Genomic DNA, 25,974 nt, shown 5'->3' with positions numbered 1-25,974 from the left:
TTGTTATTTTTGTTTGAGAACTGACTGGCATTCTGAGATTCAGAGGAATATCTTTCCTGAAAACCCTTAGAAAGAGTTAGAATATTGTGATCTTTGAGCTAGAAGTGGGGGGACTAGAGTCATGCCCAGGAATTTTAAAAGAAAGACACACAGCCTGGTGAAGAATAAATAGAAGAGAGGAATGGGCATATTCCCTTTCCCACCCACAAGTTACCAAGTCAAACTGGAAAGAATTGGTGGCATAGGAATAACAGATTGAAATAACTAAGAGAAGAAATGAGCTGCAGCAGAAAAGAAAAATAGAGTTGAGCCCTCTGGCCTCTTCAGGCACTTCTGATCAGAGGAATTGGGCTAAAGCTAATCATCTTTTCAAGGGCTGAGGGAAGATCAAAAAAGGAAAAGAAAGAAAGCTCTGTTCTTTCCTCAACTTTCCCTCTTCATGCCTTTCTAGTAATAGTTACTGTAATATATTCTGCCTGATTCTTTTACTAAACATTTCCTGTTTATACCTTGTCTGAAATAGAGAAAAGCCAGGAATTAGCTGGAGATGAAAAAAAATCTTAATTCCATCAAAGAGCCAAATATCTTTCTGAATGTTAGGAATTTGCTCAACTGGGGGCTCTGAGCTATTGTGTTTACACTACTTTTTGTCTGCTATAAACTTTGTAAAGAGGAAGAATAATATTGACCCTAAGCTAAAAATCAAGCTAATTGTTGCAACAAATGTGGCTTATTAAATCTCTAGATGGAAGGGGGAAGTGGTATGCTGGTAAATATTTAACAATTGGTTCTCCAAAAATGCATGCTTATGTTTGTTTAATCTATATCATTAACATTTTCTCTGTCACTTTCTTAAATCTAGACCAGAGTTGTTAAACTCACATATAGCTAGCAAAACTCCCCCAAACAGTCCAAATCAGTTAAAGTGTAATTGGGAATTTTTAAAGTAAAATGCCATATAGATAGTATTAAGTATTAAGCATAAGTCAATCCATATAGATAGTATTAAGTATTAAGCATAAGTCAATATGTGGCCTTTGGGGATCCATTTCTATTTGACTTTGACAACACTGATCTAGACAAACTGCAAAGCAATAAACCGATCCCTGATTTATAATGTTTGCTTATTTCCAAGGTATAAATGTTCACACTGAAAATTTAATGATCAGTTCTCTTGAGTCAGTTCAAACTGGCTCCAGAAAAGAGTACGGAAGAGAAAAGGTCACACCCTAAATACCTCCCAAAGAAATAGGCAAGGCCTGGGAAGGATTCATCTCTGCCTAACCTAGCTAGAAAGAGGAAACAAAAAAGGATGTAACACCAGCCAGCCAACTTGACATTCCATGATTATACATAATAGTGTTATATTATTATTACTTCAAGATTACAAGAACAGGATTCCATTGGTGTGGGCACCCACCACCCTATGTAATCATGATTCCTCCATGCTTTACTGTATATTCTCATAAAGAACTGTGGGAAAAGAGATTCGTCATCAAGGAGCTGATATTATTGTAGGAATATGAGCAACCATCATCATCATCATCATTAATAATCATCTGGAAAATGAGGAGACTAGATGGTCTAGATCAGAGCTTCTTAAACTTTTTCCACTCGTGACCCCTTTGGTGCTTCTTAAACTGTGAGTCTCAGCCACATATGGGTCTATATGGCCTCTGAGTTCCTCTATGCTCTAAAGCTATAATTCTATGAAAAGTTTTATTTTTATCGAGATGCCATTTATCCCCCATGGGTTTATGCTACATTTTGTAGAGGAAATGAGCTAGACTACTATAGATGGCCACTGAGGTACCTTCTAACTCTGAAATCCTGTGATTCTATGAAATCCCTGTACTCCCTGTCTTCGAGACTAGAGTAGTACTTGTGGTCCCTATTGGAAGAACACAAACTCTAATTTCAACCAAGAGGCCAAATGTTTATGTTATTCTGGGCTAGTTGTTTACTTTATGAGCCTCAGTTCCCTCATCTGTAAAATGGGAATGATAATACCAACCTCAAAAGAACGCAGCATGAACATGAAGAGGAATCGTAAGTCCCCTGTCTATCTGATTCTCAGGATAGCAAAGTTGGACTCTACTCCTTCTGTGAGCATAAGGCCTGCAAACCCTGGGAGTGACATAACAATTTAATCTCCTTTAAGACTCACAAGAAACAAGCCCCATAAATTTAAGCGAATCACAAACATTCGGTCTTAAAAATGGAAAGGATATTTCTGTTGGGACTCCACAGTAGGGACTCATCGATATAAAGCTGGCCTGGTGATGGATTTATGGCCTGTACTGGACCATCAGGGGCAGCCCCAGCCCTGCGGATCTTGGAACTACACAGAATTGTGAAAAGAAGTTACAGCCTCAGCCTTGAAATCTGCAACATTCATTACTTTCTCAATAGACAGTCTCTTGTGCCACTAATGAAGGCAATTATAATTATTATTAGCTGGGCAATCAGCTGAAAGCCGACCTAAGTATGCTTCTAAGACCAAATAATTTTTCTATCTGTGTATGGTTTGAGAAGATCTGCTCGTTTGCTGAGTGTCTACTGTGTGCAAAACCCCCTCCTGAAATCACTTACCTGGCTGATAATGGTTTCCATTACCCTTATGTAGACAAGGGAGGCACTTTATACTCTTCCAGTGGCAGCCCCTAAAGTGATCAGGGGAGACTTGCTATCATTCCAACTTCAAAGGAAGTGACATTGTATCCCTCTTGAGGAGCCCTAAAACCCTTATGTATAGATACAGTAGAATCACCAGCTTCTTAACCAAGAAAAAACCTGCTCTTGGACTTAGCACCTTATGCAGACAGGAGCGTGGGCTGGGGTTGGGAGGAGTGTTAAAGGCACTCCCAAGGACTGCAATGTGAAAGGGATACAACTGTAGTAGTAAAGAATTAGCTTAACCAGTGCAATCCCACACGGACCTGCTCTTCCTAGACTAATCTCCAAGTGCCCCCTTCCCAGGAACATGCTGGTAAACTGGCTCTCCAAATAGCAGGACACACTTTGAAGCTTAATCTGTGCCATTGACATTTTCTCCATGGCTTTCCTAAGTCTAGACAATCAACAAAACAATAAATCAAGCCTTGATTTGTAGTTTTCCAATTTCTGAGGTAGAAATGCTCAGCACTGAAAATTTAACAGTCACTTCTCCAAGAGCCTTTCTGAGCTGACCCTGACTATATCCCAAACCAACACACTTGGAGGATTGCTAGTCTTATAGAGTCATAGATCTTTAGAGCCAGAAAGGATCTCAGAGTCCAATGCCTGAGACTCAGAGAAAAGTGACTTACCAATTGTCAGAGTAAGGTAGTTTCAGAGCAGAGATTTTCTCTGTGATAATCTTATAGAATCTAGTGCAACTCCCTTGCTTTATTAAAGTCCCTTCATGCCCTGTATCCTATGATTTTCTAGTACTCTGACGTTTAAAAACCACTTTTCTTATAATAGCCCCTTGAGGTTGGTGATACAAGTATTATTCCCATTTTATAGATAAAGAAACTGAGGCTTAGAGGGGCACAATCAGGATAACATTTAGTAAGTATCAGAACTAGAACTTAAACTCACATCTTATGTGAGTTTATTTATGATATTAAGCTGCCTCTTCAAAAATATCCACCAAAGTTAGTCATCCATCCTCAGCTTGAACATTTCCAGTGATAAGGAGTTTACTCCTTTGCAATGAAACATGCCTAGTTTTGACTGCTCTGGTTGTTAGGACATCATTCCAATTACCCTAAACTTAGAGGGCATTCTATGTTACTTCTTTCCTTATTTGGTAAAGTGAAGAATTATAGTTTTGTGGGTTTTTTCCTTTTCTTTTTTTTTGGTCAGTCCTACAGTACCCTTATTAAATTAGGGGAAATAACTTTATTTTTGCCAGGTTAAAATGGCCAGGGAAATGCCACTCCAGTAGGCATAAGGAAAAATTGGTGACAGTTGCTGACTTCATGCTGTGGCTAGAATTCTAGGTCTACAGTCACAGGTGTGTTGGAGTCAGCTCACACAGGCTTTCGAGACCAGATTGTTAAATTTTCAGTGTATTTCCATCTCAGAAAGCAGTAAATGTTACAAATCAGGGTTTGATTTATTGTTTTGTTTATGTAGAAAGTTAGCTGATTGTTAGGAAAGTGATCAAGAAAATGTTGATGCAGGTTAAACTGTAAAATGTGTCATGCATAAATTTTTTGAAAGTCAGTTGTTAAACATATATTAGCACACCCCTGGTTCATATAATCCTGTTCATGTGTCTGATTCTATTCTGTAGGAAGCGCCAGCAGGACTATCAAAGAATAGCTCACATGAAGCTGTAAAGGGGAACCATTCAGCATTAGAGTGAAAGCCAGGGGTCTTAAGGCCTCTCTGACTCTCAGAGAGCTGGCTACCTCTCTATCATTAACTCTGTACCTTTGTGAGTGGTAATGTTTAGCTCCTTAATCTAAAGCAGAGGTTTAGTCTGGAATTAGCAGACAACTTGAATAGGAAAAATGCATTTTTATTCCAATATAATTGCTTTTTCTTTGTAACCCTATGCATTTTATTCTATGCATTCAAAATTTTATACTGAGAAGGGTTCCATGGGTTTCCAAAAGAGTCTATGACATGGGAAAAGAACAATCAAGAACCCTTGATCTGAGGCTTTACCCAATCACCCCACAGCTCAGCCTTCATTTTTACCTAAACTCATTTTCCCTTCTCATTCCCAGTTGTGTGTTTCACTGATTCACCTCTAACTCTAGGACATATTATAATCAGCATTTAATCAGAATAAATCAAAGGTTGCCTTGGGCACTCAGCTGCAGATGAGATACAGCGTCTGCTGTGGTAGAGGGAATTCCTCACCAAGAAGCTTGCTATATGGAAAAAAAGTATTCCGGTCCCAGCCCTCTCCCCCTCCAAAAGAAGAAAAACATGAAAGGTGAAGCAAAACAGAAGCATTAATCAACATAATCACAGAGACACAGATGATACATTACATTAAATCCTCATTCCCACCTCCTTCCAAGAAACCCTTTCAAGCCACTATTCACTTTCCCCTCATGTCCCAGCCTGGAGGCAACCCAGAAATACAGTTTTCGGTTGCAACCAGTCAGAAGCTGAGTAACAAGGGGATCCCCCCCCCCAATGGACACATATGAAGCCCTGGAAGTCAGGCCATCTGTTGAAGCACGTCAGAAAATCTAAGCCCTCTGAGAGTCCCAACTGCAGAGTAGTAGCATGGATTGAGCAAATGGGCAGCACGAGGCCCTTGTGTCAGTCCTGAATTTCTATCTTTGAATAAAGTCAGTTGGACTTTTCACCAAGGAATGGTCACTACTACTTGTTATCAGTGTCTCCTCCAAAGGAGAAGAAGCAGGAGTGAAGTCAATGCCATTAGGTGGCTCCTAGTCCTTTGCCATCTTTTCTCTCCAATCTCCTTGAAAAACTTGCAAGCCTGTCATAACCTTATGTAATGGTATGTGCTGCTTAGCCTGGGAAAGAAACGGAGACCCCAAAAAAGCTGCAGACCGTATAGCTAGGAAATGATAGTGATGATGACATCAATAATAATAACTGACATCTATATTAATACTTTAATTTTTGCAAAGTGCTAGATATACATTGAATTCTCACAACCCTGTAAGGCAAGTGCTATTATCCCCATTTTATAAGTGAGGAAACTAAAGTTCAGAATTATAGCTAGTGTTAGAAGCAGGATTTGAACCCAGGCCTTCCTTAACCCATATTCAGCATATCTACCCACTATACTAGCCTATGGAACCAGAATGAAAGCTGAGACCCTTTGACTACAGATCCGATACGCTTCTCTTTACACTATGCTCCTTCTGTGTGTTTCACAGCATCAAAGAATCTCACCATTGGAAATGACTTCAAAGGCCATCTGATCCAAGCTGGATTTGAACAAAACATGCCTGACAAGTGTCCAGGCAGCTTTTGCACATGAGGGGGGATCTTTCGTCTCCTGAGGCAAACCATTCCACTTTTAAGTAGCTCTAATTGTAAGAAAATGTCCTTATATCCGGCTTAAATCTACCTCTCTATAGCTTCCATCCATCACTCCTACTTTCATTTTCTTGGTCCTCTAGAACAAGTCTCTTTTCCTTTATATCCCTCAATATCTGAGGACAGCTACAACGTCACTTGTCCTGGCTCAAGCCAGCCATGCTACTTCTCCTCCAACCATAGGATGTTTAGAGTGGAGAAGAGAGGACTTAGAGGAGAACTAGATGCATATACAAGCACCGGTAAACTGGACTCCATCCATGGATCCCTAAGTTCAAATAGGTTGATTCTGCTTTATCTTTCTGGGGTCTAGATGCCGATGCCACTGAGAAAGACCTTCCCCCCTTGCCTCCCCTCCTTTAAGCATCGCCTTTCTAGATTAGAATATTAGGAACTTGAGGGCAGAGACTACCTCATTTGCTTGTATATGGATCCCCAGTGTTTAACAGAGACCGATGTATAGTAAACACTTTATAAATGCTGGATCTACACATCTAGTTCTCCTCTAAGTCTTCTCTTCTCCACTCTAAACATCCTTAATTCCTTCAATTCATCTTCATGATCTTATAACTTTTCACCCTTCTGGTGGCCCTCTTCTGGATGTTCTCCAGTTGAGAGCAAGCTGGATTGCCTCCAAAAATGCAACATCCCAAAAGGAGCCCAAGGCTCCAGATGTGGTCTGACCAGAGCACAAAGGGACTATTAAATGTATCCCTATCATAACCACTAAGCTTCCCTTATGCAATCTAAGAACATTTCTTAGCTGCCATATCAAACCAACGGCTTATATTGAACTTGCAACATCTCCAGATTCTTTACAGATGAATTGCTATCTAGCTAGGCCTTCACCATCTTGGATTCAGAGGTTTTGCACCCAAATGCAAGACTTTACATTTAGCTCTTCCTCACCTTAACTTTTTAGATTAAGCCTAATGAGCTAGCTTGTCATGATTGTGTTTGATTCAATAAGATAGCCAATTCTCTTAGCAAATTTGATAAGGATAGCTTCTATGCCATTGTCTAAATCACCGATAAGAAGTAATAAGAAGCACAGAACCAAGAACAGATCTTCAGGTCAGCCCTACAAGACTGCCTTCTAAGTTGTCATCAAACCGTTAAAGACTGTGCTTTGGACCCAGTTATTCTTTTGACAAGGACAGTACTAGAGACTTTCTCAATTGCTTCTCTGACATCTGAGCTGACTCTCTACAATTACACCACCAAAAAAAAGAAATGAGGTTAGTCTGGAATGACCAGTTCTTGATGAGAACACTGCTTTCTTTTCTGGATGTTCATTGATTTATCTCTTCAATAATGGATTCTAGAATTTTGCCAGGAATCAAAGCCAACATCACTGGGCCTATATAGTCTGTTTCCTTTTATGAAATCTGGAACAACATTCTATTCTCCAGGCCTGTGCATGTCTCCTGTTTTCCACAATCCTTTAAAAATCATTGATGGGGTTCAGTGACCACATCTGCCAGTGTTTCAGCACCCGAGGATATATAGTGAACACTTGGAGTTAGCAACTTGAACTTCATTAATGGCAGCTCACAGATCTCTTACTATGTCCCCTATTTGTCTTGTGTTTCAACAACCCCCAATTAGATCTTGTGTTTTTTTTTTTCATTCAAGGTATATCTTTAGCAGAAAAAACAGAAGAAGAAAAAAGAATCAGGTGATTCTGTAATTCTGTGTTCTGACTGCTATCAGTAATCATTATCTTATCCACCCCAACCAGCAGTCCTGTCCTTACTTTGATCTTCCTCTTTTCACTAATTTAACTTTTTAAAAAATCCCCCCTTTTTGGGTTATCCTCCCTTTGTTGTCCTTGTCGCTTCAACTTACTCTACTACTATCAGGCTACATGGGCAAGAACACACTTGCATTTGTATCCCTAGTGCATAATACAGTGCCTGACCCATGGTAGATACTCATAAATGCTTGTTAATTGGTTCATTGAAGTGGGGATCATAGAATCACTGGATTCAGGGAGCAAAGAGTGCTATAGCTATGTGATATTGAACTTCTGCATTTTTTAAAGCAGAAAACCAAAAGCCAGAGAAGTTAGGCTACTTTCAGTAATGAATAGGGACAGATGAAGAGAATTACATCAATGTGGGCACAATAAAGGTGACAGAGAATTTTGGATGAGAAGCAATGGAAACGGACACTATGGTATGAGGTAGAGGAGTGCTCAGAGGGGAGAGATTGGTTGAGGGGACGAAGCATGGATTAACATGAGGGGCATCCATTGTACCAGTCCTGGGTCTTTTTTCCCTTTTATCACCACTGTGGTGTGAGAGATGCTCATAGGCATTTGTCTTATTTGACTCCTAAGTCCATAAACACAGCAGATACCAGTGTGGGAAACCAAGCAGTAAGTCACGATCTCAGACCCAGCCTCCTACTACTTATCTGAATTGCATCAGCTGAGTATGCTTTTGGTTCCCATCCCTAGAGAAGAGTGCCTAGAGAAGAGTGGGGTACATCTGACATCCTCAGTCATTCATCCCCCTGCCATTGGTATGAGATGGAATCTGTGAAAGCATTTAGTACAACAATTATCATAGTAACAACCATTTGCAAAGTACCTTTACAAATGTTAGCTCTATCCCTTGCACCACCTAGCTGCCTAGCATGGGACAGCTCCCTCAATCTTTGGTAACAAATATATCCAAAAGCAAAGAACAGCTCACATTTATAGAAGTTTTATCATTTACAAAACACTTTCTGCCCAACAACCCTGTGGGATATGTCATTTTCTTTCACATTTAAAAATATTTTTGATTGATAGCTTTGGTTTTTCATCACTTCTCCACTGTATCCCCCTTCCCAAAGAGCTATCCTCTATAACAAAGATTTAAAAAAAAAGAGGAAGAGAATATCAGCAAAACCAATCAATATATTACAAGTCTAGTACTGAATGCGATGTTCCATACCCATAGACCCACCACCTTTCAAAAGGAATTGGGAGAGTTATGTTTTCCTATCTTTTCTTTGGGGCTCAGATTTCTTCTTTCTAATTTCTCAACATTCATTTTAGAGTGTCCTGTAGCTTGTTATTCTCATTTTTAGCTCAATGATTGGTAACTACCTTGATTCACATTAATTACTACCACGAAAAGTGGTACATAGAGAGCCTATGCTTTTGGTTAGTGACTTCCTCAGGGTACACGTATAGCAGTATAATCAAAGCGTATGGATATTTGACAATTTATTTGTATAGTTCCAAATTACTCTCCAGAATGTTCTACTAATTCAGACCTTCAATAAAAATATTCTAATGTGCCTATATTCCTACAACCCTCCAACACTGACTATCCCTATCTTTTGTCATCTTAGCCAATTTGCAATTTATAAAGTAAACTTCGGGGTTCTTTCAATTTGCATTTCTCTGACTAATGATTGAGAGGGCTCCCTCACATGGATATTAATAGCCTATGTTTCTTTTGAGAATTGTTTGTTAATGTTCTTTGACTACTTCTGTTTTGGTGTTTTGGCTTTATATATTTTTGTTATTTGCTTATATATCTTGGGTAGCTAGGTGACACAGTGGATAGAGGGCTGGGACTGGAGTCAGGAAGAATTCTCTTCATGAGTTCAAATCTAGCCTCAGGCACTTACCAGTTGTGTGGCTCTGGGCCTCAGTCTCTCATCTGTAAAATGAACTGGGGAAGGAAATGCCAAGAAAACTCCAAATCAGGGGTCATGAAGAGTCAGGCATGACTCAACAACAACTGTATATCTTGGATATCACCCTTATCAGAGATATTTGACATAAAACATTTTCCCAGGTGAGCAATTCCCTTCTTAATATGTGTATATATATGTATACATATATATACATCTATGCATGTGTTTACTAGACACATTCATTTTGTTTATGCAGAAGCTTTCCAATTCCATGTAACCAAAACTATTTCTTTTCTCTTTTCTAATTGTCTTTATCCTTTGTTTAAGAATTCGTTTCCTATGGGGCAAACATTATTATCACTCCTCTACAGTTAAGAAACTGAGACTCAAAGGAAATGATCTGCCTAAGGTCACACATGAAGTTAGCAGAAAAATTGGAATTTGAATTCAAATATTTTGACTCCAAATTCTGGGGTCACATCACTTTACAATCATGCAGCAACCAATGCTGATTCCTAGTAGGACGGATTCTGTCCTCTTTTTAAAACACAAATCAGAAGACTAAATAGAGGAGCAGGGATGAGTGACACTGATGTACAAAATAATAGCATCATAAACATAATGGTGATGACAATTGATCTTCATATAATGCCAGACGGATGGTGCATTATTAATGATGGAAGAAGAATGGGCTCATTTAAAACCTCCATTTCCCCCCGACATGTTTAACAAACTCATCATTTATGGCTCAATTTGCTGATCAGTGCCTATTGAATTGCTTCACATTTTAATTATGGTTTAATAGTCTCAAGATATTCAATTTCAAATCTTAGAAGTGATTTTCTTGACATCATTCTTTGAAAAGGAAGAGAAATGAAGCCTATTACAGGGGACAGAGTACTTCACAGGATGCTGTCCTATATGTTTGGCCTTCTTTCCTCCCTCCCTCCCCCTCTTCCCAAGTGCTCTCCAAGAGGGGTGTAAGTAGTGGGAGGATCAAGAGATTTGGGGTCAGAGAACCTAATTTTGAGTCTTGACTCTGCTACTTACTCCATGTACGACCTTTGGGAACTCTTGTTTCGGCTTCTGATTTTCTTGTGTGTAAAATGAAAGAACTGGATTAGATCATCTTTATTTGTTGTTCAGTCATGTCCAATTCCACTTGAGTCCATTTGGGGTTTTCCTGGCAGAGATACTGGAGTGGTTTGTCATTTTCTTCTCCACCTCATTGTACAGATGAAGAAACTGAGGCAAACAGGAGTAAGTGGCTTGCCCAAGGTCACACCGCTAGGAAGTGTCTGAGGCTGGATTTGAACTCACAAAAATGAGTCTTCCTGATTCCAAGCGCAATGCTCTATCCATTCTGCCACCTAGCTGCCCCAATAATCTCTAAAGTCCACTGTAAATCTTGTGATTTATAAAAACAAGAAGCCTGGGATCAGGCAGGATTGTAGTACTACGCCTTATTTTTTTATTTTTTAAACTCAGGAAGCTGAACTCATCCGAAATATTCAAGAACTTCTGAAAAGGACTCTCATGCAAGCTGTTAATCAGATCAGGTAAGGCACCTTCCATCCAACATCCTTGTGTTGCTGACCATTCCCTTAGAAGCAGCCTTGGGTCACTTGGGGTTTTATTAGCCTTTCCTCAAAAGAAAAAGCAGCCACGTTTCATGCATGAATCATCAAAGGGATGTGTTGTGTGGCAGCCAGCTGGTACCAGATCTGACAGCCAGTTGTTAAATTTCTGGTGCAAGCCTTTACTCGTAAGAAATAGGTACAAATTAGGGTGTGCTTTATGTTTGGTGGATTATCTAGACTTAAGAAAGTTGTGGAGAAAATGTTAAAAATTCAGATTAAATGTAAAAGTGTGTTGTTTATATATTTGGAGGATAGGAAGCTGGTTGTTTATCAGCGGATGGGAGTAAAAGACTAGCCCCTTGGGATTTTTTTTGATGATTTAAAGAATACCCATAGGAAATTCAGAGTTGGGGTAGTTATAGTGCCAGACTGAACAAAAGACCTGGTAGTCTTAGCACCACTACCCTCCCTACTGTAGTAGTCATAGAACATTGGAGTTTTGCATCTAGTATTTTACAACAACTTTGTCTGAAGACCTGGGTTCAAATTCTGACTGCTTCTTCCTACCATTGTAACCTTGGGAAAATTATTTATCTTCTCTAGGTTTGTCTCCTTATTTATAAAATGAGGTGGTTTTACTAGATTTCTAAGGCCTGTTCCAAATTTGAATTCAAGGTTCCTATTAGGCAAAAAAAAATATTATTTCCATTTTACAGATGAGAAAACTAGAGAGAGAGGAAGGTTCTAGTGCTTTCAAGTGGCAACAGAGCCAGGACTGATTTTAAATCCAATATTTTCCCCTTTCCATCATGGTTTTCTCTCAAGTGGCCATGGACCTGCAATATCAACTATGTGTCACACACACACACACACACACACGTTTGTATGCAAATCACATGATATTTACAACAAATGTGTGGTCACATAGTTAATATTATACCAAATGCATGTTGACATGCACACATATGCATATACATGCATTATATACACACTCGCTGAAATTTGAAGCAAACCCACTATGTCCAACAAGGATATGCAAGCCTATGTTCTTTTCATTTCTTGGTTGATACTGACACCTGGTGGGCAATAGGAGATAGACATCCCTCTGGAATGTTCAGGTTCACATGACCAACATTTTCATAGGATTCTAGGGTCTCAAAACTGGAAGGGCCCCCCAGAGGTCATCTGGCCAAAACTCGTAACCCTACGTAGAAATTTCTTTTACACTGTCCCAGACAGATGGCTTCTATCCAGCCTTTGCTTGGCCACACCCAGCAACTGGAGCTCAACTGTGTATTCACTGATGAAAGAATAATTACATTAATATTAATAATTCAAATGAGTACTTCCAAACTACAATGCACTTTTCACTACCTGTTAAGTAAATAATACATGTATCATTATTGATATTTATAGATGAGGAATGAGACTCAGAGAGATTGACAAGTAATGGTCACAGAGCTAGTAAATAGGAGAGCTAGGTCTGAATTCCTAGATTTAAGTCCAATTCTTTTCCATATGCCATATTCTTCCCCAAGGGACATAATTATTTATTGTCATACCCCGAATTAGAACATTAGAACAGATGACCTCATTGGATCTCTTATCTAAGTCTAGGATTCCAGAACTCATGGCTCAGAACTGTAATGACAGCAGGACTGTCAGGTGCTGGCAAATGGGGGAAGGAGGACTTCCTCTCCTGGAAGGTATGCTTCCTTTCCATGTTGGTCCAGAGATCATTTTCCTTATGCTTTGAGTCATATGGCCTTCTATCAGCATTATAAATGGCATAGTATAGTGTTGAAATTAGAGTCTAGAAGACCATGGTTCAAATCTCACCTCTGATACTTACTACTTTTGTGACATTGGGCAAGGCACTTAACCTTTATGAACCTGTTTCCTCATATGTAAAATGAAGGCTTGGAATAAATGAATTCTGATCCTTTCCAGTTCTGAAATTTTGTGATTCTTTGATTAGATGTCTCTTCTGATTCGAAAACTATGATACTATAAGGGGAGATGAGCTCTGGGTGATGGAATCAGGGTAATGAGTTGGCATAGGTTGGTAGAGGAAAGGAAGGAAAGGATCTGTCTTCTCGGTCCATGGGTCAGTATGGCTTCTGTGTCACTGCCACCTTCTCAACTCGTTTTGCCCCAGAATTCCTCATTTTATTTTTGGCCCATAGTTAACACTTTCAACCCTGGCCCTCAGTGATCTCCTAAACTAGTATTATGTACCTTCAGTTAAAGCCTCCAGTGTCAGGTATGGTGGTAGCCCTGGGTTCTCAAAGGCCCTATCACTATAGTGCAAGCTCCTACTAGGGAAGAAAGGTTTTAAGTAAGGGTTAGCAACAGGCTGTGTGCCCATTATCCAAGGACCATCCTGGCTAAGTGCAGAGAAATTCATCACTAAGAAGGTCAGCCACCAGGTGGTGAGCAATTTGGCCACAGGAAATCATGATGGTTCTCTGTATTGAGGGAGTGCACTTTGACTTACTTAGGGGAATATCTACCCTGGAGATAATAACAACAGCAACAACAAAAAAATGATACATTCAGGTAAAGCCAAAGCCCACACTGCCCAAATTACACTAAGACACTTTAGAATTTTCGTTGTCCTTTCTATTCAGGGAGGTACCTTACACTCAGGCAGAATCATCATTCATTCACATGGTATAACTAGGACAGGATCAGAGATTGGAAGTGGTAAGAGAGATACTTCTTTATTTAAAAACGGACCTTTCCAACTTGTAGATTGGTACCCAACCATCCATTTTACCTAAATGTATAACCCCACACCTAAGAGGCTTGAGTATGAAAGCAATTTCAGTATCTCATTGGATCTATGCCACATGCCTCAATTTTTTTGGCGGGGGGAGACTTCCTTTTCTCATCTATAAAATGAGCTGTTTTGGACTAGGATGTCTCCCAGATCCATTTCAACTCTAACACCATACAAATCTATATAACCTACATAAGCCCTATAACCTGTGAAGTAAGCCACAGAAATACAGATCGTAAAACTAAGGTTCCCAAATAAAACGTCTTGTCTAATGTCATATAATTTAGTTCTCCTGACTTACAGCTCATTGGTCTTATGCTATCCTATAGTTTTAAGGTGCCCTGATCTCTGTCACCTGTGAGTAAATGAAATGTCTAAAAATAAGTTTGAATGATAGAAAGGAGAAATAGAGAATGTGAGGACTCTGGAGGAAGAAGAAGTACCCAGGATGGTGAGAATAGGATATCACTGAAGACAAACTTCAGTCTTCTCTGGGTTTAGAAGTTGGGGTAGTGAATGGTGCATATTTGCTTCAGGGAGCAAGGATTAAGAAAGTTACCCAGTAAGGAAGTCACATGGGATGTAGCTACACTAGCCACCCAGTTAGCTGATTTGGAGTTGAATCATTTTCTTGACCATCCTAACAACCCATTTATGTAAAAAAAAAAACATTTATGTAGAACCAGACGGAGGTGCAGATAAGTGAGGCAACCCACCCAAGGCTGCACATTGAGACATTAGCAGTTGCAGCTAACATTTGGTTATCCATATGGCAGGTGGGCCACTTTGGGCTCTGGTTTCCTATCATCAACGAGCCACAGAATATCTTGGGCTGGTAAAATACTGACACTTGTGGGCTATCCTTTGCCCTCTGCTGGTCATTCTGAGATTCACAGAATAGCAAAACAACAGACCTACAAAAGGTCTTTGAAATAGAATATGAAATGTCTGGGCTGGAGGGTCCTTTAAAGAGTATCTAGTCCAACCTTATTATTTTATAAATGTAGAAATTGAAGACCAGAGAGAAGAAGGACATTACTCAAGGTCCCACAGCTAGTAATTTTCAGAGCCAGATCTTGAACCTGGACATGAGTTCAACATTCCACATTCAGCATTCCCTTCACTACACTGCATTTATTCTTTTTCAGCAATCTAGGATGGGGATCTTTCAGGTTCCTTCAGCCTCTTCCACTCAGCTTCTATGTAATAAACTTAAATTTTGATAAATTTGAATTTCTTTCCACCAATGTTCCTCTTCCTTTCCTTTTAGGCTAAACAGAGAACACAAGGAAATCTGTGAATTTGACTGGTCAGATAAGGTCGAGACCTACAACATTGATGAAATGTGTGCCTGTTACAACAACCAAAGCACCTGCATTCAGTTCCACCCTCATTCATGCAAGTGTGATGACAGGTCAGGACCCCTTTGCTTATATGATACCTCATCTGAACAGGCCTCAGGGCCATCATTTTCTGTGAATGTTAATATATCAGGCACAGTGGTACCAGTTGGGGAGGGGGGAGAAATAGCCTGGATGGTTGCACTTCTTATTCAGACCAGTAGAGTAGGGAAGTTCCTAGTATAACCTATTATTTAATTCCATTTAGCTCTGGAATGAATTCTTAAGCTCATGTTTGAATGTGAGCGTACCTGATGCCCTGGAAATTCACAGTAGCATTGGTTTCAAATGGGGTCCATATTGAATATGTGATATAGTAGGAGTATGTATGCATCCTCTTTCTAACATCACTATCCCTCCATCATATACCCAGTCAAAAGACTCATCTCCTCTCTCTGTACCATGTTTTAAATGCCTCCTATCTGATTTCCATGCTTCTATTCCCTCCCTCTCATACCGTCCCATAGTCAGAGTAATCTTCCTAAACCACATCTCTTATCATAATACTTCTCCAAACACACATGCAAAAACCTTGAATCAATGGAAAAAGCATTTATGAAGCATTTACTATATGTCTACTATGTAAAGGATAAACTCACAGACTTCTGGGAGCCAAGATGGTGGAGTAAGCAGTAAATTGCCATAGCTTTCCCATATTCATCTCCAAATAACCAAAAAACCAAATAACCCAGAACAAATCCTGGAACATGAAGAGTTGCTAAGGATGTATTACAGTGCAGGGAAAAATGGGAGGGTAGGCAATGAGCATCACTTGAACCTTACTCTCATTGACATTGGCTCAAAGAGGGAATAATACACATAATCATTTGAATATAGAAATCTCTTACCTGACAGGGAAGTGGAGGGGAGGAGCTCAAGAAGGGGAGAATATGGGAACTGACAGAAGGGAGGGGAGATCAGGGGAGGTGGTAGACAGAATAAAAACACTGGTGAGGAGGAAAAGGGTTAAAGGAGAAAGAGGACAAACAGGAGGAAGAATAGGATGGAAGGAAATACTAATCATGACTGTGAATGTGAATGGGATGAACTCTCCTGTAAAATGGAAGCAGATACCAGAATGGATCAAAAACCAGAATTCTACAGTATGTCATTTACAAAAAATACACTTGAAGCAGAGAGTTACACAGAATAAAGGTGAGGGATTGGAGCAAAATCTATTGTGCTTCAGCTAAAGTAAAAAAAAAATGGGTAGCAATCCTCATCTCAGACAGATTAAAAGCAAAACTAAATCTAATTAAAAGAGATAAAGAAGGAAACTAAATCTTGCCTAAAGGCACCATAGATGAGGAAGAGATATCAATACTAAACATATATGCACTAAGTGGTATAGCAACCAAATTCTGAAAAGAGAAGTTAAGTGACTTACAGGATGAAATAGAGAGCAAAACTATACTAGTAGGGGAACTCAACTATCCCCTCTAAGAACTCAATATATACAACCAAAAAATAAACAAGAAAGAAACTAAGGAGGTAAATAGAATATTAGAAAAGTTAGATATGACAAGCCTTTGGAGAAAACTGAGTGGGAACAGAAAGGAATATACCTTTTTCTCAGCAGCACATGACACCTACACAAAAACTGACCATCTAAAAGGTCATAAAGACCTCAAAATCAAATGTAAAATGGCAGAAATAGTAAATATATTTTTTCAGATCATAATGCAATAAAAATTACTTTTGACAAAGGGCAGTGGAAATACAGCTTAAAAATTACTTGGAAACTAAATAATCTAATCCTCAAGAATAAGTGGATCAAAGAACAAGTCATAGAAACAATAATTTCATTACAGAGACTATGCCAACAATGAGATAACATACCAAAATGTATGGGATGCAGCAAAAGCAGTACTTAGAGGAAATTTTGTTTTTCTAAATTCTTACATCAACAAAATGGAAAAAGAACAGACCAATGAACTGGCCATGCAACTAAAATAAAACAAGAAAAAGAGAAAATTATAATTAGCACCCAATTGGAAATCCTAAAAATCAAAGATGAGATGAATAAGATTTAAAATAAAAAAAAACTATTGAGCTAATAAATGAATCTAGGAGCTAGTTTTATGAAAAACCACAATGAGATAGATAAGCCTTTGGCTAACTTGATTTAAAAGAAGAAAGAAGAAAACCAAATATCTAGTATCAAAAATAAAGAAGAAATTAAAACAATCATTAGATACAATTTTGCCAAGTTACATACCAATAAGTCTGTCAATCTGAGTGAAATGGATGAATACTTACAAAAATATAAATTACCTAGATTAAGAGATCAGTAAATAGAATGCCTAAATAACCCTACCTTAGAAAAAGAAAGTGAACAAGTCATAAGTGAACTCCCTTGGAAAAAATCCCCAGGGCCAGATTGGTTCATGTTTTAACTCTGGCTAGCAGCTGTTGTGGGGGTGAAAAACCAACACAAGTCCAACAACAAGCACGCTACCAGCACGCTGCAAAAGCCCAGGTTCTTTTGATCTGCTTTACTAAGGAAAGCAACGTTAAGGGCTTGACAAGCTTACTTTAATCCAGCATGCAGACATCATTCACTTAGTTCAGGGGAAAAAACCAGCACTCTGAAATTCAGAGCAAAATACAAACGAAGTACAAACAGCGACAGACAGACCTTGTCTGATTCAAATCCCAATACATAGTTACCAGAGTTTAACAAAGTCCCAGCATCCAGGTTTACGAGCTGGAAGGCACTTAGCTACAGCTGCCCGGAGTCTCCACATCAGTGTGCCACCAAGAGTGAGAGCCCTGAGCAAATGGCTCTGTCTTCTCTTCTTATACCATTTCAGATGTCATCAAACGTCATCTGAATGACCAGAACTTAGGCTGCTATGATTGGCTCTGAAGTTAGCACCTCTCCTTAGGACACTGGGAGCTTCACACCCACATAGGCCTAGCACCTAGAAATTAGGGGTTTGGGGAAAACTTAGGAGCAAAGGTCTAATCAGTTATCTAATTATAACTAATCCCTTAGTTAGCCCCACCCGGGGCCCCACATTAGTTACCAATTCACACCCACATAGGTTTAGCATCTAATTGGGGTTTGGGCCTGGGGCTTAGGACCTAGTAAGACTCAATGAAATAAACTGAATTAATCAAAGGAAACAAAAGCCAAACTCTTCGAGGATCCCCAATACAGTTCATGAGTGAATTCTGCTGAACATTAAAAGAACAATTAATTCCAATACTACATAAACTATTTGGAAAAATAGGTGGAGTCCTACTGAATTCCTTTTATGATACAAATATGGTGCTCACACCTAAAACAGGAAGAGCTAAAACAGAGAAAGAAAATTATAGACCAATTTTCCCAATGAATGTTGATGCAAAAATTTGAACAAAATACCAGCAAGACAATTACAGCAATATATCACAAGGATTATATATTATGACCAGGTGGGATTTATACCAAGAATGCTGGTTGGCTCAATATTAAGAAAATTATTAATATAATTGATTATATCAATAACAGAACTAACAGAAATCATATGATTATCTCAATAGATGCTGAAAAAGCTTTTGACAAAATATAGCACCCATTCCTATTTAAAAAAAAACAACTAGAGAGAACAGGAATAAAGGGAGTATTCTTCAAAATGATAAGCAGTATTTGTCTAAAACTATCAGTAAGCATTGTCTGTAATGGAGATGTTAGGAGCCTTCCCAATAACATCAGGAGTGAAGCAAAGATGACCATTATCACCACTATTATTCAATATAATACTAGAAATGTTAGCTATGGTAATAATAGAAGATGAAGAAATTGAAAGAATTAGAATAGGTAATGAAGAAATAAAACTCATTCTTTGCAGATGATGATATGATGGTATACTTAGAGAACCCTAGAGCATGAACTAAAAAAATTAAATGAAATAATTAACAACTTTAGCAAAGTTGCAGGATAGAAGATAAACCCACATAAATCATCAGCATTTCTTTATACAACCAATGAAGCCCAGCAGCAAGAGATAGAGAAATTCCATTTAAAATAATTGTAAACAATATAAAATACTTAGGAGTCTACCAGCCAAGGCAAACCCAGAAACTACATGAACACAATTGCAAAACACTTTTCACACAAATAAAGCAAATCTAAACAATTGGAAAAATATCAATTGCTCATGGGTAGGCTGAACTAATATAACAAAAATGACAATTCTGCCTAAATTAATATACCTATTCAGTGCCACACCAAACTACCAAAAATTATTTTGTAGAGCTAGAAAAAAATAACAAAATTCATCTGGAAGAACAAAAGGTCAAGAATATTAAAGGAATTAATGAAAAATAAATGCAAATAGATCATTTTGATTATATTAAATTAAAAAGCTTTTATACAAACAAAACAAATGCAACCAAGATAAAAAGGAAAGCAGAAAACTGGGAAACAATCTTCATAGCAAATTTCTCTGACAAAGGTCTCATTTCTCAAATATATAGAGAACTGAGTCAAATTTATAAGAATATAAGCCATTCCAGCTTCTGGGCTAAGCATTCACTCTTTCACAAAAACTGCTGGGAAAATTGGAAAATGGTAGGGCAGAAACTCGGCTTAGACCAATATCTTACACCATATGCCAAAATAAAGTCAAAATGGGTTCATGGTTTAGGAATAAAGGCTGAAACTATAAGCAGTTTGGGAGAGCAAGGAATAATTTATCTGTCAGATTTATGGAAAAGAAAAGAATTCATGACCCAACAAGAGATAGAGAGCATTACAAAATGCAAAATGGATAATTTTGATTATGTTAAATTGAAATGTTTTTGTACAAAAAAGTCAATGCAACAAAAATTAGGAGGGAGGCAGAAAATTGGGAGAAAATCTTTACAACTAGTGTCACTGATAAAGGCCTCATTTCCAAAATATACAGGGAACTGAACCAAATACATAGGAATACAAGTCATTCCCCAATTGAGAAATGGTCAAAGATATGAACAGACAGTTTTCAGAGGAAGAAATTAAAGATATCTGTAGGCATATGAAAAAATGCTAGAAATCACTACTGATTAGAGAAATGCAAATTAAAACAACTCTTAGATACCATCTCTCTCCTGTCAGATTGGCTAAAATAACAAAACAGGAAAATGATAAATGCTGGAGAGGATGTGGGAAAATTGGAACATTGTTATATTGCTGCTGGAGTTGTGAACTGATCCAGCCATTTTGGAGAGCAATTTGGAACTATGCCCAAAGGGCTATAAAAATGTTCATACCCTTTGACCCAGCAATACCACCTCTAGGGTTGTATCCCAAAGAGACCACACAAGTGAGAAAAGGACCCATATGTACAAAAATATTTATAGCAGCTCTTTTTGTGATAGCTAAGAATTGGAAATCAAAGGGATGCCTATCAATTGGGGAATGGCTGAACAAGCTGTGGTATATGAAGGTAATGGAATACTATTGTGCTATAAGAAATGGGGATGATATGGACTTCATAACAACCTGGAAAAACCTACACGACATAATGCTGAGTGATCAGAGCACAGCCAGGAGAACATTATACACAACCACAGATATATGGATTCTGTGAGGACTAACCCTGACAGACTTTGCTCTTCTCAGCAACACAATGTGCAGAGATAGCTCCAAAGGATTCACGGTGGAGAGTGCTATCTATATCCAGAGAAAGAACTATGAAGTATGAATGCAGATCAAGGCACACTTCAGGCTTGCCTTTTTCTCCCCCCGCCCCTTTTTTCTCTCTTTTGTATTTGTTTTTGGGTTGTATTTTTTTTTTGGTTCTGTTTCTTCTTTCTTATGATTCATTCCATTGGTCATGGTTCTTCTCCACAACTTGACAAGTGTGTAAAACTAAGAAGTTATACATGGAAGTTATATGGGATTCCATGCCGTCCTGGGGAGGGAGGGGGGAGCGAGGGAAGAAAATCTGGAACTCAAAATTATGTAGAACTGTGTGTTGCAAACTAAAAAGAAAAAAAAGAAAAGGAAAAAAAAAGAAAAAAAAAGAATATAAGCCATTCCCTAAATGATAAGTGGTCAAAGGATATAAATGGGCAGTTTTTAGATGAAGAAGTCAAAACTCTCTATAGGCACATGAAGAAGTGCTCTGAATTACTTTTCATTAGAGAAATACAAATTAAATAACTCTGAGATACCACCTCACACCTATCAGATTGGCTAATATGACAAAAAAGGAAAATGGTAAATTTTGGAGAGGATGTGGGAAAATTGGGACACTGATGCATTGTTGATGGGGTTGTGAACTGATCCAACTATTATGAAGAGCGATTTGGAACTATACTTAAAGGGCAACCAAACTGTGGATACCCTTTGATCTAGCAATGCCACTACTAGGTCTGTATCCCAAAGAGATAAAGGGAAAAGGTACAAAAATATTTATAGCAGCCCTTTTTGTGGTGACAAAATATTGGAAACTGAGGGGATAACTGTCAGATGGGGAATGGCTGAACAAACTGTGGAATATGAATGTAATGGAATGCTATGGTGCAATAAGAAATGATGAACAGACATATTTCAGCAAATCCTGGAAAGACTTATACGAACTGATGCAAAGTGAAATGAGCAGAACTAGGAAAACATTGTATCAATAACATTGTGTGATGGTCAACTATGAATGACTCAGTTCTGCTCAACAACACAATGATCTAAGACAAATACAAAGGAGTCGGAAAGGAAAATACTATATATATATCCAGATAAAAAACTGATGGACTCTGAAAGCAGAATGAAGCATGTTTTTTTCCACTTATTTTAGTTTTTCTTGTGTTTTCTTTTAAATCTTTCTTCTTTCACAACTGTGACTAATATGGAAATTATTTTTTACATGATAGCACATGTATAAACTTTATCAAGCTGCCTACCATTTTCAGAAGAAGGAGAGGGAGGGAGAAAATTTGGAACCTGAAATCTTGTAAAAATGAATGCTAAAAAAGGTTTTATTTTACTTGAAATATAAGAGAAATTTACAATTAAAAAAAGGCTAATCTCTCAAGTCTGGATTCAAGGTCCTCAACATTCTGGCCCCAAGCTTAGCTTCCCAGACTCATCACATGCTACTTCCTTCTACTTTTAGCCAAATTAGTTCACTGTTCATGGTTCACATCACATGCTTTCTTCCTGAAGTGCCCTTGTTCATGTTTTCCCCTGTGCCTGGAATATATTTCCTTCCACATCTCAATTTATTGAAGGCCAAGCCTTCTGTTTTTTGTAAATAGTATTTTTTTCCATTTCCATGTAAAGATAGTTTTCAACATTCATTTTTTTATAAGATTGAGTTCCAAATTTTTCTCCCTGCTCTCTCCTTTCCCCAAGATGGCAAGCAATCTGATATAGATTTCATAATACATGTACAATCATATTAAACATATTTCCGTATTAGTCACGTGGTAAAAAAAGAAACAGAACAAAAGGGGGAAACTATTTTTTTAAAAAAGTTTTTTAAAAAGTGAATATAATATGCTTCAATCTGCGTTCAAACTCCATAGTTCTTTCTCTGGATGTGGATGGCATTTTCCACCATGAGTCTTTTGGAATTGTCTTGGATCATTGTGTTGCCGAGGAGAGCTAAGTCTATCATAGTTGATCATCGCACAATATCGTACAATGTTCTCCTGGTTCCGCTCGCTTGAATCAGCATCAGTTCATTTAAGTCATTCCAGGTTTTTCTGAAATCCACCTGCTCATTATTTCTTATAGCACAATAGTATTTCATTACAGTCATATTGTTCACACAGTCAACTTGTTCAGCCATTCCCCAGTTGATGGGCATTTCCTCAGTTTCTAATTCTTTAGTGCCAACTCTTCTTTCAAGACCCAGCTGAGGTTCTGACTTCTCCAGAAAGCTTTCCCAGATCTCCACAGCCAAAAGTATCCTTTCCTAACTGTGAATTCCTTGACCACTTTTTTTTTGTAACTTCTCCTTTGGCATTTTTCCCTCTGTCTTATGCTGTAGTTCAATTCAACAACCTTTTATTAAGGGCTCACTACAGGTATGGCAACCAGGTAGGTATTGGGGATACAAAAGACAAAGACAACAACCAGAAGATCTGTCTTCAAAGAACTTATTATTCTTAGAATTGTACTAATCTTAATTGTACTGTACAAGCAATTATATTGTAGTTATGCAAGTCTGTGGCTTAGCTCCTACTATAATTCGTGAGATCCCTGAAGAAAGAGATCCCATCTCTTCTCTACTTTTGTGTTCTACCTTACCCCCAACCTTCTGGTGCCAAGCACAGGAGTCTGTATAAATTGCACGTCAGTTAGTATCTATTGAATGGGTAACACGTGGATTGGGTGAAGAGGATTTCCCTTGACAATAACCCAGGTATTTAAAAGAAAGACCCACAAAAGGGAAATTTCCACATATTATGGACTCCATCATCATAACTCACATTTCCATAGAGCTCACAGGTTTACAAATTTCTTTCTTCTCAAAAACTTTGTGAGGTAAGGACTACAAGTGCCAAACTTTAACAGCTAATAGAGGTTGCACTCAGAGAGATTTCTAATGCTGAGAAGCAACCTAAAAATCCACACCCCTCATTTTTAACCCCTTGAAAATAGGGGCTAATTGTGTATTTGTGTCTCTGTAACCTTGAAAAGCACCTAAAATAGTCTGGGCTTTATAAATACTTGTTGAATTGAGTTCAAAGCCTTCTACAACCTGGTTCTTTCCTACCTTTCCAGTCTTCTTATACTCTGCTCTCCAGTGACATCAGCTTCTGAACATAGGACATTATATTTTCCAACTCTGGGCATTTCATACCCCATGTCCAGGATGCTCTCCTTCCTCACCCTGCCTCCTGGTTTCCCTTCAAGTCTCATCGAAAATCCCACCTCTCCTGAGAAAGTTTTCCTGATCCTCCTTAATCTCCATCTTATCCTGGATACATCTTGTTTGTACACAATTGTTTGCATATTTTCTCTCCTTTCTTAGGCTGTGAGCTCCTTAAGTGTAGCAACTATCTTCTTCTGCCTTCCTTTGTGTTTCCAGCACTTAACCCAGGGCCTAGCATATAGCAGATGTTTAATAAGTGCTAATTGACTAAATGACTGACTATAAAGGAGGGAAATTAGTTTGGAGAAAGAAAGTAACTTGCCCATCTCTCTAGCTAGTAAATGTCTAGAACTCAGGTCTCCTGCTGCCTCCCTAGGTCATCACTACTTTGGTAGAATGCTGCTGTAACTCTTGCCCTTGGTCTCCTTAGAGGAACTCCCACGATTCACAGATGATATCATCTTGTGACACTCAGAGAATCTACGTCTCCATCACTCTCACACTCTGTATATAGTGTATTCACATCCTTTTGAGAATTGGCATGCTATGTAGTTTCTTCCAGTGACCAACAGGTGGCAAGCCACCACTGCCACATGGGCTTCTTGCTTCCATCCCCCTAGTTTATCCCAGAGAGGAGCTGGTTTATGTGAGGCCTTTTAATCCACACCGGGGGTCTGGGGTAAGTGAAAAAATAGATTTTTCTGTAGTGTATTTTTTTTCCTCTCTTTCTTGGTGTGCATTGCTAAAGGTGACAGATGTTCAAGGAATGCTGGTGAAGCTAGAAGAGTGCAAGCCAGTCTTTTGGACAAGAGTGAAACAAGAAGGGGGAGATTCATAGTATTACAGATTCAGAGACAGAAAGGATTGTAGAGGCCATTAGTTCCAGCCTTATTATTTTACTCATGAGGGAACTGAAACAGAGAGAGGTCAAGTGAATTGCCCAGAGACATACATCCAGTAAGTGTCTGTAGTTGGACTCAAACTCAGGTCTTGCTGACCCCCCTTCTAGATCTAGGACTCTGTTCAATACTTGTCTAGCTAGCAGAGGTTCAAAAGAATCTCCAAGGCTGCATATCCCTCAGCGTGTGGTTTCAGATAGAGAGGATAGGTCAGAAGAAACTGTGAATCTGGTGTTCAGAACTTCGCCAGATATTATATAGAGCAGGGGTTCTTAACCTGAGGTCCATGGTCTTTGGAGAGATGTCAGGGGGCTGTGCACTTGGATGAAAAAAATACATCCTTACTTTCATCAACTTTTAACTGAAAATTAGTATTCCCTTAATTAAATAAAACATTATTCTGAGGTGTCCATAGGTTTTACCAGATTGCTAAAAGGATCCATTAGATTAAAAAGTTAAGAACCCCTAGTATAGAAATTGATAAGGTTTTGGCATCTGCCTCTAAAAAAACGAAATTGGACCTATCTGGGGAGTGGCCAGAGAAAGTATTGTGTGGAAGGGGACAAGGATCTGGGGTCATGGTATGGGGGTAGACCTAAGCAGAAGACTGAATGAGGTATATGGAGGGTATCGAATTCATTCCAATTAAGGAAATTATTTTTCTTTTGAGAATCAATAGGTGTAATAGTAGGTGCTCTTCTCCCACAAAAAAGGAATTATGCATGCCTTCAAAGGTCTTGTAAGCCAAAGTGACAGAAATCTAAGGCAGTGACCCTAAGCCCAAGTCAAAACCAAGAGACTGAATCACAACTGGTAGCCAAACCCACCCAGGGCTATAGAAAGGGAAAAGTAAATATTCTTTCTGGAAAC

At 38.6% G+C, this 25,974-nt stretch overlaps 1 protein-coding gene across 2 annotated transcripts in view; it reads left to right on the top strand.

Annotated features, from left to right (window-relative positions):
* TEKT4 (tektin 4) overlaps positions 1–25,974 on the top strand; it is a 62,853-nt gene that overhangs the window by 24,010 nt on the left and 12,869 nt on the right. For both annotated transcript variants that reach the window (XM_036739728.1, XM_036739729.1), the window contains exons 2-3: positions 11,143–11,213; positions 15,287–15,430. In XM_036739728.1, the coding sequence (XP_036595623.1) occupies positions 11,143–11,213; positions 15,287–15,430 (215 nt within the window). The remainder of the gene's footprint in view (positions 1–11,142; positions 11,214–15,286; positions 15,431–25,974) is intronic.

This window comes from Trichosurus vulpecula, chromosome 9 (assembly GCF_011100635.1).
Source record: "Trichosurus vulpecula isolate mTriVul1 chromosome 9, mTriVul1.pri, whole genome shotgun sequence".
Taxonomy (NCBI): Eukaryota; Metazoa; Chordata; class Mammalia; order Diprotodontia; family Phalangeridae; genus Trichosurus; species Trichosurus vulpecula.
This window is presented reverse-complemented; position numbering and strand designations above follow the sequence as displayed.